At 36.9% G+C, this 20,000-nt stretch overlaps 1 protein-coding gene across 2 annotated transcripts in view; it reads left to right on the top strand.

Moving 5' to 3' along the window:
• The window catches only part of LOC135221650 (transmembrane protein 151B-like), a 252,687-nt gene that overhangs the window by 219,247 nt on the left and 13,440 nt on the right, over positions 1-20,000 (top strand). For both annotated transcript variants that reach the window (XM_064259339.1, XM_064259340.1), the window contains exons 5-7: positions 15,053-15,175; positions 16,022-16,180; positions 17,019-17,177. In XM_064259339.1, coding sequence (XP_064115409.1) covers positions 15,053-15,175; positions 16,022-16,180; positions 17,019-17,177 — 441 coding nt within the window. The remainder of the gene's footprint in view (positions 1-15,052; positions 15,176-16,021; positions 16,181-17,018; positions 17,178-20,000) is intronic.

The raw sequence follows: 20,000 nt of genomic DNA, 5'->3' as shown, positions 1-20,000 counted from the left end.
CCATGGTATTGCGACATCAATGAGTGATACTTTCTTCTTGATTTTGTCAATCAACGTCACGTCTGGTCTATTTGCACGTATCTCCCTATCTGTTCTGATACCATAGTCCCAGAGGATCTTTGCCTGATCGTTTTCTATCACTCCTTCAGGTTGGTGTTCGTACCACTTATTACTGCAAGGTAGCTGGTGTTTCTTGCACAGGCTCCAGTGGAGGGCTTTTGCTACTGAATCATGCCTCTTTTTATACTGGTTCTGTGCAAGTGCCGGACATTCGCTTGCTACGCGGTTTATGGTCTCGTTTTTTATGTGGGTGAGATTTTATTTCCCTCTATAGTTCTTTGAACATATCTGGCTCTTAGGGCCTGATCTTGTGCCGCTGTTACCATTCCTTCTGTTTCCTTCTTAAGTTCTCCCCTCTGTAGCCATTGCCATATGGGAGAGATGTTTTTTCTATCTATCGTTCTCTGAACATACCTGGTTCTTAGGGCCTGATCTTGTGCCGCTGTTATCATTCCTTCAGTTTCCTTCTTGAGCTCTCCCCTCAGTAGCCATTGCCACATGCCATCGCTGGCTAGTTCTTTAGTCTGTCTCATATATTGTCCGTGCATTGGTTTGTTATGCCATTCCTCTGTTCTGCTTATCTTTCTCCTGTCTCTGTATATTTCTGGGTCTTCGTCTACTTTTATCAGTCCTTCTTCCCATGCACTCTTGAGCCACTCTTCTTCACTGGTCTTCATATCTTGCCCCAGTGCTCTGTTCTTCGATGTTGACGCAGTCCTCTATGCTTAGTACCGTCTCCCTCCTTCCTTTCGTGTTATGTATAGCCTGTCCGTATTTGCTCTTGGTTATAGTGCTTTGTGTATTGTCATATGTTTCCTAGTTTTCTGGTCTATGTTGCGAAGTTCTGCCTTCGTCCATTCCACTATTCCTGCGCTCGGTCTGATTACTGGCACTGCTCATGTGTTTATGGCTTTTATCATATTTCCGGCGTTGAGTTTTGACTTGAGTATCGCCTTGAGTCTCTGTGATATATTCTTTCCTGTTCCGTGTCCTTCAATCTCTTGATGTTTGATATCCCCTCCTTCATTATTCCCAGGTATTTGTATCCCGTTCTCATCTATGTGTTTGATGTTGTTCCCATCTGGTAGCTTTATCCCTTCAGTCCGTCGTTACTTTGCCCTTTTGTATGTTGACTAAGGCACATTTTTCTATTCCAAACTCCATCCTGATGTCCCCAGATACAATCCTTACAGTCTGGATTAGGGTTTCTATTTCCTTGATGCTCTTACCATACATATTATTATTATTATTATTATTTTATTATTATTATTATTATTATTATTATTATTATTATTATTATTATTTTATTATTATTATTATTATTATTGTTATATTTGAGAAACAAATCCACAGTTATGCAGGGCTACAAATATTTTTTAAAATAAATCTGAACAGAGCTTTCGGGAATCTGTTCAGATTTAACCTATATTTGTACCATACATAAATGTGGATTTGTTCCTCCAATAACCTAATAATAATAATAATAATAATAATAATAATAATAATAATAATAATAATAATAATAATAATAAATAACTAATAATAATATGGTTTAGGTTAATGCAATGACTATGCAAGGAACTTTAACTTATATTTATGCAACTAACCGGAAAGTAGCAAGGATAGAAAATAGTGGATCAAGCTACTATAAGTATTTATTATTATTATTTTTATATTTTTTCTATCACATTTATCCTATTTGACTGGGTGTTTTTTATAGTGTCGGGTTCCGGGTTGCATCCTACCTCTTTAGGAGTCCATCACTTTTCTTACTATGTGCGCTGTTAGTAGCACACCCTTCGGCATCTAGTTTTTTCATGTTCTTTTCCAGGGATCTTGGGATCGTGTTTAGTGTTTCCACTAGCGTATCCCATATCCTTCTTATCAATTTTACCCCTTTCTTTGTCAACTACTCTGGTGTCCCTTGGTTTTGTGACATCAATGAACGATACTTCCTTCTTGATTTTGGCAATCAACGTCACGTCTGGTCTGTTGGCACGTATCACGCTATCTGTTCTGATACCATAGTCCCAGAGGATCTTTGCCTGATTATTTTCCATCACTCCCTCAGGTTGATGTTTGTAGCACTTATTACTGCAAGCTAGCTGGTGTGTCTTGCACAAGCTCCAGTGGAGGACTTTTACTACTAAATCATGCCTCTTTTTGTACTGGTTCTGTGCAAGTGCCGGACATTCGTTTGCTATGTGGTTTATGGTCTCGTTTTTTATATGGGTGAGATTTAACTTCCCTCTATCGTTCTTTGAACATATCTGGTTCTTAGGCCCTGATCTTGAGCCGCTGTTATCATTCCTTCTGTTTCCTTCTTGAGTTCTCCCCTCTGTAGCCATTGCCATGTTTCATCGCTGAACCGTTCTTTACTTAGTTGCGCCATTCTTCCGTTGTTTGTCATTCTCCTGTCTGTATATTTTTGGGACTTCGTCTACTTTTATCAGTCCATCTTCCTATGCACTCCTGAGTCCCTCGTCTTCACTGGTATTCAGATATTGCCCCAGTGCTCTGCTCTCGATGTTGACGCAGACCTCTAAGCTTAGTAGCCCTCTCCCTCCTTCATTTTCTGTTAGGCATAGTCTGTCTGTAATTGCTTTGGGTGTAGAGCTTGGTGTATTGCACGTGTTCCTAGTTTTCTGGTCTATGCTGCGGAGTTCCGTCTTCGTCCACTCCACTACTATCTCGCTGTACCTGATTACTGATACTGCCCATATATTGATGTCTTACATCATAGTCCCGGAGTTGAGTTTTAACTTGAGTATCGCCTTAAGTCTCTGCATATTCTTTCCTGTTCGTGTCCTTCATCTCTTGGTGTTTTATATCCTCTCTTTCTATTATTCCCATTAATTGTATCCTGTCTTATCTATGGGTTTGATAATATTCCCATTTTGTAGCTTTATCCCTTCAGTCATTCTCACTTTGGCTTTTTGTATGCTGACCAAGGCACATTTTCCTACTCCAAACTCCTTCCTGATGTCCCCATATGCAATCCTTACAGTCTGGATTAGAGTATTTATAATTACTATTATTATCATTATATCATTCAGAACATGAAACCTATTTATAGGAGCAAGTCCACCGGTAACAGACTTGATACTTAAACTTCCAAAAAATATGGTGTTCACTTCAAAGAAGAAACAGAAGGTAATGCGAAGTACAGAAAGAAGAAATCAGTTATCGGGAAAGAAAAAATAAATTAACAAAATAAATAAACTGATAAAATGTTAGTAAATTATTAAAATACTAGCTCAAAAACTAAGATGACAAAAATTCTTCATTTTACAGCCTCCACTCTCTAAAAAATGGACATACTATAACATTCAATATATTTCTGTCTATCCGTTACAGTTTACACGTGTTCGACTGCCTGTAATTATATGGAAATTCAGCCTCATGCACGATGGTCATAGAATAACTAATACTAAGGCAAAACCATTTTAAATGACATTTTAGTGAGTAACAAAGCATATTTCGAATATAATATATTTGGCAAACTTTATTTAGGGACTGCCGTCCGATTATACTTATATATATATATATATATCTATATATATATATATATATATATGGAAAAATATTACGAAATTGAAGAATGCAGTTAACAAATACTTCGGTCCATTCGCAAAAAGAGGCATGAAATAAATTGCAAAAAATTCAAACGTTCTATTTCAGTTTCCAGAACAATATTTCAATCCCCCGGAAAACCCAATATTTTAATCTTCTCTCGTTCTCCCGTTTTATATACAGGAAAAGGTACGCGGATACAGGCAAATACCACTTTATTTTTTCAAAAGCAGATTTCTCCAAAAGATGGCAAACGTAGAGAAAAACAATCCAGTAGTCACTTCAACCGTTACATTCTAACACTTCTGCTTCATCAGTCTTTCGTATGGGTCTGTCTTCCGAAATTCTCTATACAAGATCAGACCACCTCGGAAACCTCAGGTCTATCTTTTCATGTGTGCAAATAAATAACTGAACACAACATCGTACTCGATGCAAGCAAATGATGTCACACTTTCTAAATATAGAGGGCCCATTTCAATATTAAAAAAGATGCCAAAAAAAGGTGCGTAATTTGTCAAGTAACACAATTAAGTTACACAATTACTTCAAGGAACTTTCGTCCAACGTTAGTGGACTTGTTCTATAAAAGGTCTGGATAGTCTTTTTTTTTGTAAAACCTGACAAGATATGACAATGTTTGAAACCGATTCTTTTTAAAATTACTCTGGGAATGTTTCTACATATCATCGTATGTTTATTTTCAAATTTTCAACCCAATTCACTCTTATTTCAATATCATTCCATTTTTACGTGTTATAGTTTCCTTTAATAATAATAATAATAATAATAATAATAATAATAATAATAATAATAATAATAATAATAATAATAATAATAATAATAATAATAATAATAATAGCTGTTTCAACGGCATTCAATTTATATAGAATCTTCTCAATTCTTCTTATTATCTTCTTCTCGTCAGCATGTAGCTGGTGTATTAAGTTTCCTAAGGACATGTAAAGATTTTCATTTGTCTTAGGTTTATTCCTCTAACGTGTCGACAGCGCACAGGCAGTCATCTATGAGAGTATACGGTAAAGTATACTCTCATAGTATACCTCACTACAGGGAAAAACATAACAGGAGACAAGAAAGAGCTGAACTTATAACGAACATAGAAATTATTGACCAAGCACCTGACCGGAAACGGCTACGTTATCTTGAAGCATTACACATATTAGAGAAAAAGCCGACTATCAACACGGTAAAAGAAACAGAATTTTCTTCCTACCATCATAAGAAGAATAGCACAAGAAACCAACCCGACTCCGTATACCGCCCACGGAGAGAGAGAAGGAGAGATCGAGGGGGGAGAGAGAGGAGAGAGAGAGACAAAGAAAGAGAGAGAGAAAGAGAAAGGAGAAAGAGAGAGAGAGGAACAAGCAGAGAGAGAAAGAGAAAGCGAGAGGAACAGGGAGAGAGAGAAAGAGAAAGAGAGAGAGAGAGAGAGAGAGAGGAATTTGCAGAGAGAGAAAGAAAGAAACTGAGAGAGAGAAAGAGAGGAAGAAGCAGAGAGAGAAAGCGGGAGAGAATGAGCAGAAGATGTGTCATCTGTCCAGAATGCAGCAGTACCTGCCTCCCAAGAGGTGGGTACCCCAACCAACACCCAACCCACGTTAATAACTCCGGCCAGACTACGCAGGTCTCATCGCCTCAGGGAGAGATTTCGTTACCATCCAACGACCAATTAAAATCCCTGCTCACCGACCCGCCCACCGATTGTACACGACCTTGCATGTTATAAATACTTGTAAAACGTATCTTAATTCACTTTACTGTATACTCTCATAGATGACTGCCTGTGCGCTGTCGACACGTTAGAGGAATAAACCTAAGAAAAATGAAAATCTTTACATGTCTTTAGGAAACTTGATACACCAGCTACATGCTGACGAAAAGAAGATAATAAGAAGAATTGAGAAGATTCTATATAAATTAAATGCCGTTGAAACAGCTATTGTATTCAATGCTACTGCCCTCAGAGAAGGCCTCTAAATAATAATAATAATAATAATAATAATAATAATAATAATAATAATCTGAAGATAAGTGGAGTCAATATCTAATTTGATTTAAAAACAAGCTCTGATTATAGACCTATAGACCAAAGGTTGCCGAAAAATCAGCTGTATTTTTTGCCAGGATCTCGAGATCAAATGAACCGTGAAACAGGACATCTGAGTCCTCAGATGACCATATTTTAATTAGATGTTAAAATTCACTATCTCGTATTTTTGATAAACAGTTGGATAGGAATGGTTGGGAGGGCCCGGGGTCGTGAGGAGGGGTGGAGAGAAGGTAAATGCTTGTTGGATGGAAGGGGAAAAACAGAGTTAATAATAACAATGAAAAATAATTATAACTTTTACCATACTTGTTTTCGCTGATGATCACAACGCACAATGATTTCGTTAGGGAAAAAATCCACACTTATGTACTGTTCAAATAAATTTAAAAAATAAGGCTGTGGAGAGCTTTGTATTTAAATATATTTGTGCAGCTACTATTTGTAGATTTTTCTCCAATTTATGACTCATGCTACTATGAGTATTTTGTAATGATTACGTTGTTCAACTTTTTTTTCAATTTATACAGAGAGCTTCCGAGAGGCTCTTCTGATCTCATCTACGTTATGAAAACTCTAAAGAATCCAAAAATAACTTTTTTAGCAACTAAAAAGGAGAGCTGAACAAGCTCTCCATAAATTGTTATAGTCTTTAATAATGAAATTATTTGAGAATCTAAATTCAGTTTCAAAGCTCATGCCGGCAAGGTGAGTTGAAAATATTATTATTATTATATTATTATTATTATTATTATTATTATTATTATTATTATGATTATTATTATTATTATTATTATTATTATTATTATTATTATTTTTTTTTTTTTTTTTTTTTGCTCTATCACAGTCCTCCAATTCGACTGGTGGATTTATAGTGTGGGGTTCCGGGTTGCATCCTGCCTCCTTAGGAGTCCATCACTTTCTTACTATGTGTGCCGTTTCTAGGATCACACTCTTCTGCATGAGGCCTGGAGCTACTTCAGCCTCTAGTTTTTCTAGATTCCTTTTCAGGGATCTTGAGATCGTGCCTAGTGCTCCTAGATTATGGGTACGATTTCCACTGGCATATCCCATATCCTTCTTATTTCTATTTTTCAGATCTTGATACTTATCCATTTTTTCCCTCTCTTTACTCTTCAACTCTGGTGTCCCATGGTATTGCGACATCAATGAGTGATACTTTCTTCTTGACTTTGTCAATCAACGTCACGTCTGGTCTGTTTGCACGTATCACCCTATCCGTCCTGATACCATAGTCCCAGAGGATCTTTGCGTGATCGTTTTCTATCACTCCTCAGGTTGGTGCTCGTACCACTTATTACTGCAAAGGTAGCTGATGTTTCTTGCACAGGCTCCAGTGGAGGGCTTTTGCCACTGAATCATGCCTCTTTTTGTACTGGTTCTGTGCAAGTGCCGGACATTCGCTTGCTATGTGGTTTATGGTCTCATTTTTTGTATTGCACTTCCTACATATGGGAGAGATGTTATTTCCAGCTATCGTTCTTTGAACATATCTGGTTTTTAGGGCCTGATCTTCTGCCGCTGTTATCATTCCTTCAGTTTCCTTCTTTAGCTCTCTCTGTAGCCATTGCATGTGTCATCGCTGGCTAGTTCTTTAGTCTGTCTCATGTATTGTCCGTGCATTGGTTTGTTGTGCCCCCAGTCCTCTTTTCTGTCTGTCATTCTCCGGTCTCTGTATATTTCTGGGTCTTCGTCTACTTTTATTAGTCCTTCTTCCCATGCACTCTTTAGCCACTCGTCTTCAATGGTTTTCAGATATTGCCCCAGTGCTCTGTTCTCGGTGTTGACGCAGTCCTCTATACTTAGTAGTCCTCTCCCTCCTTCCTTTCGTGTTATGTATAGTCTGTCCGTATTTGCTCTTGGGTGTAGTGCTTTGTGTATTGTCATATGTTTCCTGGTTTTCTGATCTATGCTGCGGAGTTCTGCCTTCGTCCATTCCACTATTCCTGCGCTGTATCTGATTACTGGCACTGCCCATATGTTTATGGCTTTTATCATATTTCCGGCGTTGAGTTTTGACTTGAGTATCGCCTTGAGTCTCTGCATATATTCTTTCCTGATCGTGTCCTTCATTTCTTGGTGTTTTATATCCCCTCCTTCCATTATTCCCAGGCATTATTATTATTATTATTATTATTATTATTATTATCACAGTCTTCCAATTCGACTGGGTGGTATTTATAGTGTGTTCGGGTTGCATCCTGCCTCTTAGGAGTCCAATACTTTTCTTTTTTTACTATGTGCGCCGCCGTTTCTAGGATCACACTCTTCAGCATGAGTCCTAGAGCTACTTCAGCCTCTAGTTTTTTCAGATTCCTTTTCAGGGATCTTGGGATCGTTCCTATGTGTTCTAGTGTTCCTATGATTATGGGTACAATTTCCACTGGCATATCCCATATCCTTCTTATTTCTATTTTCAGGTCTTGATACTTCAACTCTGGTGTCCCATGGTATTGCGACATCAATGAGTGATACTTTCTTCTTGATTTTGTCAATCAACGTCACGTCTGGTCTATATGCACGTATCACCCTATCTGTTCTGATACCATAGTCCCAGAGGATCTTTGCCCGATTGTTTTCCATCACGCCTTTAGGTTGGTGCTCATACCACTTATTACTGCAAGGTAGCCGGTGTTTCTTGCACAGGCTCCAGTGGAGGGCTTTTGCCACTGAATCATGCCCCTTTTTGTACTGGTTCTGTGCAAGTGCCGGACATTCGCTCGCTATGTGGTATGGTTTCATTTTTCGCTATTGCATCAATTACTAGGGGACTGATGGGAGGAGATGTTATTTCATCTATCGTTCTTTGAACATATGGTTCTTAGGACCTGATCTTGTGCCGCTGTTATCATTCCTTCAGTTTCCTTCTTGAGCTTTCCCCTCTGTAACCATTGCCATGTGTCATCGCTGGCTAGTTCTTTAGTCTCTCATGTATTGTCCGTGCAGTGGTTTGTTGTGCTATTCCTCTGTTCTGTTTGTCATTCTCCTGTCTCTGTATATTTGTGGGTCTTCGTCTACTTTTATCAGTCCTTCTTCCCATGCACTCTTTAGCCACTCGTCTTCACTGGTTTTCAGATATTGCCCCAGTGCTTTGTTCTCGATGTTGACGCAGTCCTCTATGCTTAGTAGTCCCCTCCCTCCTTCCTTTCGTGTTATGTATTAGTCCAGTATATCTGAGAAATGACCCACCACAAATTGCACTGTTTATGTGTGATATAACAAATTGTAGGTAATTTTGTCAGTTTTCATTTAAAAAAAAGTTTACCAAAATTGGTAGGTGCAAAAAAAAAGTTATTCAAGATGGCTTCCTGACAATTTCGTCTTCTCCATGAAAATCAATTTACTCCAAAATTTTAAGAATCAGACCTTAGAAATTACAGTCAATTTGTACATTTTGACTGAATCTTGGATTAATGATAAAGTTATCACATTAATGTGATCATTTGATAAGAATTTGGTTCAAAATTCAAAATGGCCGCCACTAGATTATGGCAAAATAGTCGGTGATAATGTTGCAGGTAATTGTCCAGTATATAAAAATGACCCACCAAACTGAACGTGTGACATACCAAATTTTAGGTAATTTTGTCAGCTTTCATTTTAAAATAAGTTATACATAAAAAAAAGGTCGAAGTTGGTCAAAATGGCGGCCAGACATATTTAGCATCCCTAAAAATCAACCCAAAATTGTGAAGACTCAGATCCTGGAAAGAATAATCATTTTGATTATACTGAATGTAGGTAGAATATATTATTAACTCTTTATATTTATCCCCAGATTTTAAATTGAACTGACTAAATTCAAAATGGCCGCTATCAAATCAAATCTAAATAGCTATCGTTATTTGATTAGTAATTTTTGGTATATTTTGGGTATCTTTTGGTCAGATTCAAAATTCATTATATATCCATGAGGAGAAAGTTATATAAGCCAATCAGTTTAATTGCAGAGCTAAATATCTATTCATATAAATAAATTCTTTCTTATATCCATTACACTATTGGCATAAAAGAAAATCAAGTATCATAATCCCATTTGACAAGTCACTAGCTTCATCAGCTTCATCATTCTCAGTATCAGGAGAAGAGCAGTTTTTGCAGAGCAAGCCCTTGCATACTTTGCATGCAAGACTGCACGGCAAACCAGATTTTCTGCCAGTACATTTCTTATTAGAACAATCAGTTTACAAGCTACAAATATGGCATCTAACAAAGCGAATCGGTGCAGCTTTTTTGTCATCATTATTGGGCACAAGGCCTTCTTGAGTTATTTTTTATCCATATTTTGTAGGGTCAAGTTCATTGCCCAACCAGTCCTGTACTTGTTGATATAACTCTTAGAAGAAGTAATGAGAAGAGCCTGATGTTGGCGGCAGATCCTTAGGGGGAACTGCCTCAGTACTAGATGCTACTATCTTGTGAAAATATTCCAAACGCAGGTTATCAAGGGAATCTTCTTTGGTGTTTCCTGTATACAAGATTGATATGGCTTTTTCTCCTGCAGGAGCAATTTCTTCATGGGAAGGCAAAAAATCAGGATCTGCGGAACACAGAAGCAAGCTCTGTTAATTGTGGCACTTTCACTATTCTATTCAAAGCTGTTGCCTTTCCGATTCCGTGAATTCTAGATGTAGTGTCACAACCAGTGAGGGCATGTAGAAACAGCAGGTGAGATGAGACATTAATGCCGAGTTTATTTTGGAGGGATATGATGTCCCAACACCCGGGTTTTCTCTTCTGTGTCTGGTTTGGAGAAGACCACAGGTAAACTTGGTGGGATGTGTTCTGCTCACGCTCGACAGCTAGAATCAGCAAATCAGTATCCTCACCAACTATCACAGTGGTGCATTTTGATGTATTCTGATAAGCAGTGTCGACGATCAGCTTATCCGCATCACGTCCCAACCTGCTGCACGTAGTGTGATAGTAAGAAGATCTACAATTTTGTTCTTATTCTGTCCATTAGTCATAACTACGCCTCTTGTGAGCAGCATCTTTAGTGGTTGGTTTATCTGGATAGCCATCGAAGACAACTGTACCTTTCTTTCTGTAGTTTCTATCTAGATAAGATACATGTCTGTCGGTAAGTGTGTCCATTGTTTCTCCTTTCACCCACACTATCCTGTGGAGAAAAGCTCCACCATCGATTACATATTCTGCATTATCTGGAGGCTGATCACTCATATCAGGGACTAGCTTCAATAAAGCTGGAAGGAAGGCTGACTTATTGGCTTCAAGCATAATATCTTGATGCTCAAACAGAGCCGGGGGATAAGTGCAGAGTTCATATGTTAGAGTATTTCTCAGCTCACCACTATTAACACCAGCAGTTGCCATCCTTTGAAACAGTAATAAAGGATCGATGCTCACAGTCTCAGAACTTACTTTGACAGACACTTTCTTGGCCATGGTCTTCACTATGTCTTTTCTTTTAAACGAATACCCAGTCACTAGTTTATTGTCCATAGATTTCAGAATTTTTCTTCCAATTTCTTGGGATTTATCTGCATTAACAGATGCATCGGCTTCTACACCAGTAGCTATATTTCGCAGAGCTTGTTCCTCTCGAAATGGTGTTTTTTCCTTGAGAAAGTCTATGAGTTTGTCGATATCCTTGTGGTCTCGCTCTACACGTGATACTCGGAGATCCTTATACCGTTCACTAGTCTCAAATCCTACCCCTGTATATTCTTGAATTGCTAGATTTATTTCAGCAAGAACCGGTTGGCTTAGACACCAAGTGACTTTTTGGGCGTCATCCATACCTCTTCCTCTTGTGATACCGCCATTGCTCTCATAAGGCACTGTTCAATTATTAGATCTCTGCTTAATCCTGCCCAGACTCGGGCTGGCCTTCTGACTGTGTAAAGACCAGAAAGAAATACCTTTTGATAAATCTCCAGCTGGGTATTAGGTAAATCTAACATTCTATTGATATAGATATTCAATGACGAGGTGTACTGACAGTGGCCAGTCCTTGCAAGGTATGGAAGCATCTCGATCTGACTTTTGATTCCAAGTTTCCAGTCGCCAACTCTGACCAAATAGAGGAACGCATGATTTGAGTCATTTCTAGATACTGAAACCACAATCTGGCTGTTCTGGCGTCCTTAAGTTTGTTCTTGAACTCATCAACTTTATTATTGATCCATTTCAAAGACTGTGAGGATTTTACTTCTTTCCATGAAGTATCTCCAATCAGAACTTTATGGTACAACTTTTTCAGTTCATCAATAGCATCAGAGGTCTTACTATCTATGTTATCAGTCTTTTCTGGTATTTCTGCAGATGTTTGAGTAGTGTCACAGATTTTAGAGACTGAGGCAGCAGATAATGCTTTGTTGTGATTTTCATCGATTGAGTGCTGTTCAGTTTCTTCATTTAAGGATGAAGGGGTTTCCTCTGGGATTTCCTCATCATCATTTCTAGTAGTTTCTGATTCCATCTGTTCAGTTGTAGCACTGGCATCTTGAACAGGTAAGTGCAGAGGCACTGGCATACAGCTTGAATGTAAAGCTCTGATTTTATCACCATGGAAGGAGGAGGGTTCATCTGACAATTTAGGGATCGTAACTGAAAGAGCTTCTGATACAATTATGGAGTTCAGAGAATATGCCTTGCCAGTGAGCATATATTTGACTGAGTTCTTAGCATAAAGAATCTCAAGCAGTTCTTCAAAACCTGATCCTTCAATTACAAATCCAATGCTTCCAAGGAAACTAACAAGACCATGAAAGCCTCCCATGGATACAATAATGTCAAACAAGGGACTGTCAGAAGTTTGCTCAAGGATGATTTGCAAGGATTTTTTCCACAAAGGCTGATCAAAGGTAAGGCTAGGAACAGTGTCCTATCTCTTTGCGTGGTCTGCTACATAATGACGGGTTGAATAAACACAGTCTCTGTTTCCAGAACCCATGTTAATCAGCTGCATGAATTGACCAGAAACATATATAAGAAATGATGCATTAAGCAATAAATCCAAATATCATTTCAATATGGCCTTTCTTAATAACTTTTCATTTAAAATATTTGTTTATTCAACAAGAATAAGAATTACACCCATAGCCATAAATTGTTTGTATTTTACTTGATACATGTAGCTCACCTTAGATATTAGTAAAGTAGTTGATTTTAGGAATCAATTCTTGGCCATACCTGGGATGAAAATAACATGAAATAATATAAAAATAAATCAAATATATATATATATATATATATATATATATATGTATATATATAGTATATATATATACCAGCAGAAAAACCCTTCCTACGGACGGGATTTCCTGCTAGTTCCTGTGGATGTATTTTCACGAGGTCGTGTTTCGGTCAACGCAATAATCAATATCTCTTCTCAGGATGGGTCAATTTTCAAAATTTAAAAAGAATCATAAACTAGACATATTGACCATTTCAATGGTATATTATATATGAGCATATTTAAGAAAAATGATAATGAAAAAAATAACAAAATGGGCCTACCCCTAATTCGGTATTTTTCGCAAGCACATTTGTATAAAATCACTGTGGAATAGCAGTTATAATGTTCACCAAACTAAAACTGCTTTTTTCTTTGATGCAATGTCAGTAATGCAAAACAAAACATTTGCACTCACTAATGCAGTCTACATGATAACCAGAAGAAATATTGAAATTTACCATTGATTCAAAGATTTTTTAATCATTTCAAAACCTTGCTTCAGGTTAGATGCGATAACTTTTTTTTGCACCTACCAATTTTGGTAAACTTTTTTTTTAAATGAAAGCTGACAAATTTTCCAACAATTTGGTATATAACACATAAACAGTGCAATTTGTGGTGGGTACCTCACATTTCAGGACCAGATACACTGGACTATATAGTCTGTCCGTATTTGCTCTTGGGTGTAGTGCTTGGTGTATTGTCATATGTTTCCTCGTTTTCTGGTCTATGCTGCGAAGTTCTGCCTTCGTCCATTCCACTATTCCTGCGCTGTGTCTGATTACTGGCACTGCGCATGTGTTTATGGCTTTTATCATATTTCCGGCGTTGAGTTTTGACTTGAGTATCGCCTTGAGTCTCTGCGTATATTCTTTCCTGATCATGTCCTTCATCTCTTGGTGTTTTATATTCCCTCCATCCATTATTCCCAGGTATTTATACCCTGTCTCATCTATGTGTTTGATGTTGTTCCCATCGGGTAGCTTTATCCATAGTCCTAGTTACTTTGGCCTTTTGTATGTTTACTAGGGCACATTTTTCTATTCCAAACTCCATCCTGATGTCCCCAGATACAATCCTTACAGTCTGGATTAGGGTATCTATTTCCTTGATGCTCTTACCATACAGCTTGGTGTCGTCCATTAACATTAGATGGTTAATTCTGTTGCCTCTTTTCTTGAGTTGGTACCCGGCATCCATCTTCTGCAGTACTTTTGTCCTGGGAATCATGGCTACAACGAAGAGTAGTGGGGACAGTGAGGCGCCCTGGAAGATCCCTCTCCTGATATTAACCTCCACTAGTCTTATTCCAGAGCTTGTAAGTATTGTATTCCAGTTGCGCATTGTATTTTTGAGGAAAGTGATGATGTTTTCCTCTGCCCCATATATTTTCAGGCATTCTATTAGCCTTGTGGTGGCTTTCTTATAGTTTATCCATGCCATGCTTAGGTTGGTTTTCCTTCTCCTACTGTTCTTCATTACCATTTTGTCTATCAAGAGCTGGTCTTTTGTGCCCCTACACTTCCTTCTGCAGCCTTTCTGTTGGTGGGGGATGGTGTTTGTCTCCATTAGTAACTTCCACATTATTGATAGGCAGGTGATAGACCTGCAGTTTCTGGCTATATTTCCCTTACTCTTGTTTTTTTGTACTAAGGATGTTCTTCCTGTGGTCATCCATTTGGGCGAATTGGTAATTTGTGATACAATGATGGAGTTGTTCTGTTATTATTATTATTATTATTATTATTATTATTATTATTATTATTATTATTATTATTATTATTATTATTGAAATATAAAATTTTATGGGAAGTAGGAAGTCATTCAGCGCTGAAAGTGAAGCTGAGAGTTAATAAGGTATCTAAGGTGTAACAGGAGGAAAACCTCGCAGCTGTGCTATGAAACAATTGTTAATAGAGAGTAGAAAGTAAGATGCTAGAAAGCGAATATGAACGGAGGTAGAACAAAAGAAATAAAAATGGGTTGAAGCTAGGGGCCGAGGGAACGCTGGAAAAAACATTAAGTAATGCCCACAGAGCATCGCATTAGGTGCAATAATGGCACTACCCTCTTACGGGGTATTATTATTATTAATATCATATTATTAATATTGCTTCCTCTAGCAACGGCCAGAACGACAAACTGTGTGCGAAACGCTACGCCACGGAGCCAACTGGAAGTGTTTCATCCTCACCCTTCTTATCATAGCCTGCTTGGCGGCCATCACCTGGTGCAGGTTTACGCAGGTAAGCTCGAGGTCTTGGTACATTTCTCATGTTATAATAGGATTAAAGCGGGAGATAAGTATTTCCGTTCCTCACTACTGCAATGGATAAATTCATTATCTTTATAAGTGTAGAAAATATTCCTTAATTTCCTTCACCAATTCGTCACTGGCATCTGGATTTCCACGTTCTATTCAGTGCTTAAAACTTCTGTACCTGGGATGTTAAACATGACAATTTCGGAAAATAAGCGATTAACCAACGCCATTTTCTGTAATATTTCGTTGCTCTGTTGTCTGAATAATCTACTTTTTAAAGATATCCTCCTTTACCTTCAAAGATATTTTCCTTTTTCATAGGAAGTAAATTAAATATATCCTCACCAATTCTAAAGCAAACGAAAGACATTCTGCCTTGCAAGTGACGAAAACTAAATACATATCTTCTACGGAGGAACTTTTTATAATGAACGAAAATTAAAGGAAATTTTCCTGTAGTGAAAAGGAAATGAAAGTATTGTCTCTTTACGATGGACGACGATTAAAGATTTTCCGCTGAAGATCAACTAAAAAGAAAAGACATTTACGTCAACAAGAGACAAAAGTTAGAGAGATTTTAGTTAGTGGTAACGAAAAGTAGAAATATTCATTTTCACAGTGGGGTCAATTTGAAAACATATTCCCTCTACGGCAACGAAATGAGTTAGTCATGTTTCGAGTGGTGGAAAATTAAAATTTCCTCCTAAGGTAAAGAAAATGACATCCCAACAAGAAGCGGGAAACAATTAAAGACAAACTTTCTTTACAGGAATAGGAAAGACACGACGTTTTCCTGAGAGATAAGGAAGAAACATTCTTTTCTCCACAGGTGACGAAAATCATCGTCAATTTCGACAACTTTCCCATCACCAAGACGAGGCACCTGAGTCCATGTGAAGAGGGATACCTGTACATACCGATAGCCTTCTTAGCCATGCTATACCTGGTGTACCTGGTCGAGTGCTTCCACTGTCCTACCAGGGCACAGGTAAGAAGAACGTCACTTCGCGATTTCGTAATTTGATTCTCCTAGCGCGTATGAAGACGAGTTGATCAGTCAGTGCAAAATTCGTTTGATCCAGAATCATTACATGTCAACCTCAATTAGTGGGATTCATTTGTGCAATTACTTGTTCATGTAATTATGGTGAACACTGAATGATTACTTGTATCTCTCATTACTGACATTTATATTTGTTCATGGAAATTACGAATGGGCCGGAAAAGTAAAGTGGTTTGTTCATTGTAAAAAAAAATTTAAAAATTTGACTGTAGCAAATATATATATATTATATATATATTATATATATTATATATATATATATAATATATTATATATATAATGTATGTATGTATCAGATTTGTTTTCGATAAAAAGCAATCAATATTATTATTGTCTTGGACAAACTTTTAAGTATTCAAAGAGATTATTTTTGAATATCTAAAAGATTATTTCAACGTTACCATAATGATGGCAATTTCTTGCCCCATCCCTGACACGTAGAGAGATATATAATGAGAGTAATAACAAATAAGACTAAAAAAAATAAATAAATAAAAAGAAAGAAAAAAACAAGAAAAAATAACGCAACAATACATAATTCTGATCATTGTGTAAAATCCAAACCTCTCCATGCAACATCCCCCCCTAAAGCCCCTAGAACCCCCCCCCCCCTCATCACAATAACCTCCCCTCCCCATCTCTCCGGTCATCCACCAAGCAAGCTCCAAGATTAAATTTGCGATAATTGCCGCGCCGTTCCCTACTACTACTACTACTACTGCTACTACTAATGATGACCTCTAACCTTTGCCGCATTGACCAGCTGACCCACACGACCCCGGCAACGCAGGTCTTGGCCATGATCGAGTCCATGAAATCTGCTCTGCCCGTCATTTGGTGGAAGGCGGTCTGTTACCATTACGCAAGGAGGTCTCGCCATATCACACGCTATCGCAATGGCGACGCGTATACGAGCACTCAGGTACGATGATATTTTTCACCTTTCCTTGCCTTTACCTTACCTTACCTTTACCTTACCTTATTTGGTCTATGGTCTGGCCCTTTTACCCAGTGAGTTTGTCACCCATTTGATAAAGGATTTTCTCATATTTTATCGTTTTCCGGGTTTTTTTTTTTTATATTCGTTTCGCATTTTTCCTCGCGGCTTTTCGTTCACTTGATAAAAAAAAAATTTCTCAAATTTAATCGTTTTCCTATTTCTATCAATTTATCTTAGTATTTATTTTTGGATCGCGTGACATTTCCCAGCATTTTTTTTTTCTTTTGATGAAGGATTTTCTCATTTATAACCAATTTCCCTTTATTTTTTGTGTTTTTTTTTTTTTTTTTTTGCACAAATCAATAATTCCCTATATTTTTTCCTTAGATGAATTCGTATATTTTTACCCTTATTTTTTGTAATATTTTGGATTGCTTGACATCTCGTCAAAATTAATATAATTTTTTCCTTTAATGCATTCTTGCATATTTTTGCCTTACTTTTACCCTTCCCACATTTTGGGGGTGATTGTTTGCCTTTTTCCTGTGTGCCTTTTGCTCATTTGATAAAAGGATTTTATCAAATATAATCATTTACTATATTTTTCCCTTTGATAGATTCCTATGCTTTTTTCTTACCTCACCTTATATTTTCTTTGGACCGTTTGACAATTTTTTCCTGCAATTTTTTTTCCATTTAAAAAAGAATGTTTCAAAATCTACCATTTCCTGTGATTTTTTCCCTGTAGACTGTTTTAGACTAATAATTTTTTAGCCAAATAAAAATAGGAATTCTTGATATAATTTGGTATGTTTACTGGAAAAAATCTTCTTAGTATGGAGGTTTTGCATTGTTCCATTTTGTTTTCCTATATCAAGGATCTTTGGTTCAAAGACCAATGTATTTTTGCAACATTTGGAATTTTTCACACGTTTCATTTCTACCAACAATTTTTCAAATTTTTTTAAATAAAGACATTATTCTTAACGTACCATGACTCGCTTTTCATTGGACTATCTAGTCCTGTCGAATTGATTTGATTGAAGTTAATACTCGATGTAATGTGATACTTTTATGACTAAAGTTTAATTCTAAATCTGTAGGGCTCATATCACATTGATGTTATCAAGTGATTCAGGTAAAAGCCTTACGAAATTGCTAAATTCAGTTGGAAAGCGTTTTAGTATCAATATGTATAACGTTATTAAATCAAAATTCCCCTGTGATGGTTTTTTTTAACGTAAGTACTAGTAAAATTCCAAGCTACTTTACACACACACACACACACACACACTAATGAACAAAATCATTGCTAAAAACTAAAATAATTAAACTACGTCATACCCAAATTTCTCTTAATCCGTACACTATAGTCCTATCTTTCCAAAACCTCCTAAATCCTCTTCTCACAGAATTACCTTAACGATTTTTCCTCTTCCATTTTCCCTGTTAATGAGTCAATAAACCACTCTACATTGTTGTACTCTGTGCTTAAAGACTTCATGAAAATAAACGGCATCACATCTCATTATATTTCGTGGATGAAAGCCTACATGTAAAAAATTAGTAGCTGATATTATGTAAATGCAAGCAGGTGAAATGCAAGAGGAAGAATTTCTTAAATCTTCATTTCCAGATCCCCGTTTACAGGCTGGCTACAACGATCTAAATCAAAATGTACCGAGACATATAGTAAGAAAATATAATGAGAAGAGCTCAACAAATCCTGGAAGATGTAATCAAAACAAACTCTTTCATGAATCAAGATCAAAAGCAGAATTGCTGCACCAGCAAAGAAAATAAAAACTCATTTCCACGTTTATCTTAGTTGTTTCTTTATTGGCATGCCTCGGAAATAGATGGATAAGGTAACGCATTGGCGTAAGGTGTCTCTTTTTAGAAAACTGAATAGTTGTCTGAAAATGAAAGACATAAATCAATGGAACAATTTTTTTTAAATACCTATAACAATACAATTTCGCATATTTATAAAGAGTATTTTTTGTTGAAACCCGAATATTTGTCTAATGCCAAAAGATAGAAAAGATTGGAACATAGATTTGTTAAATATCTACAATAAAACAACTCTACACGTTTATAACGAGTACTTTTACTGAAAACTGAATATTTTCTGATAATAAATAGCAGAAAACATTGGAACATTCTTTAGGTTAAACATCTATAAAAAAAAAACTCGGTATATTATATATATTTTGTGAAAGCAACTCACGACGACAATCTATTGCACAAGGAACCGTGACATACAACATAACATCCACTTGATTCAAAGCGCTAGCTTTCATCTCAAGTCACAATAAAAGAATATCTTATTCGTACACAGCGAAGAACAAACACAATTGCTCTCCTATGGACTAATCTATGGCAAAGTGGAAAAAAACGTGAACAAACACTTCGCAGATATAAAAAAAACCTCCCGGGGCAAACAAGGTTTACAATGGCCTGCAGAAAGCGTATATGGTACAAAGAGCTTATCTAATTAGCCAGCAGCACAATACAATGCCGTCTGGTGTCGAGATAAGGGATAACAATCAAACCGTCATTTCCTTGAATGCTGAGGACAATGTAAATACAGACATGTATGTCTACATGTTTACGTGCACATATGCAGATACCACACACATACATACTCGTACACATGCATATATATATATATATATATATATATATATATAGATATGTATATGTATACTACATATGTGTGCGAGTATGTATGCGTGTGGTATTTGCATATGTATGCGTGGATACATATCTATACAAGCATATATTTACAAAACTGTCCTCAGC

This window comes from Macrobrachium nipponense, chromosome 3 (assembly GCF_015104395.2).
Source record: "Macrobrachium nipponense isolate FS-2020 chromosome 3, ASM1510439v2, whole genome shotgun sequence".
Classification (NCBI taxonomy): domain Eukaryota; kingdom Metazoa; phylum Arthropoda; class Malacostraca; order Decapoda; family Palaemonidae; genus Macrobrachium; species Macrobrachium nipponense.
Note: the sequence above shows the minus strand (reverse complement) of the source record. Positions and strands in the feature narration are given on the sequence as shown.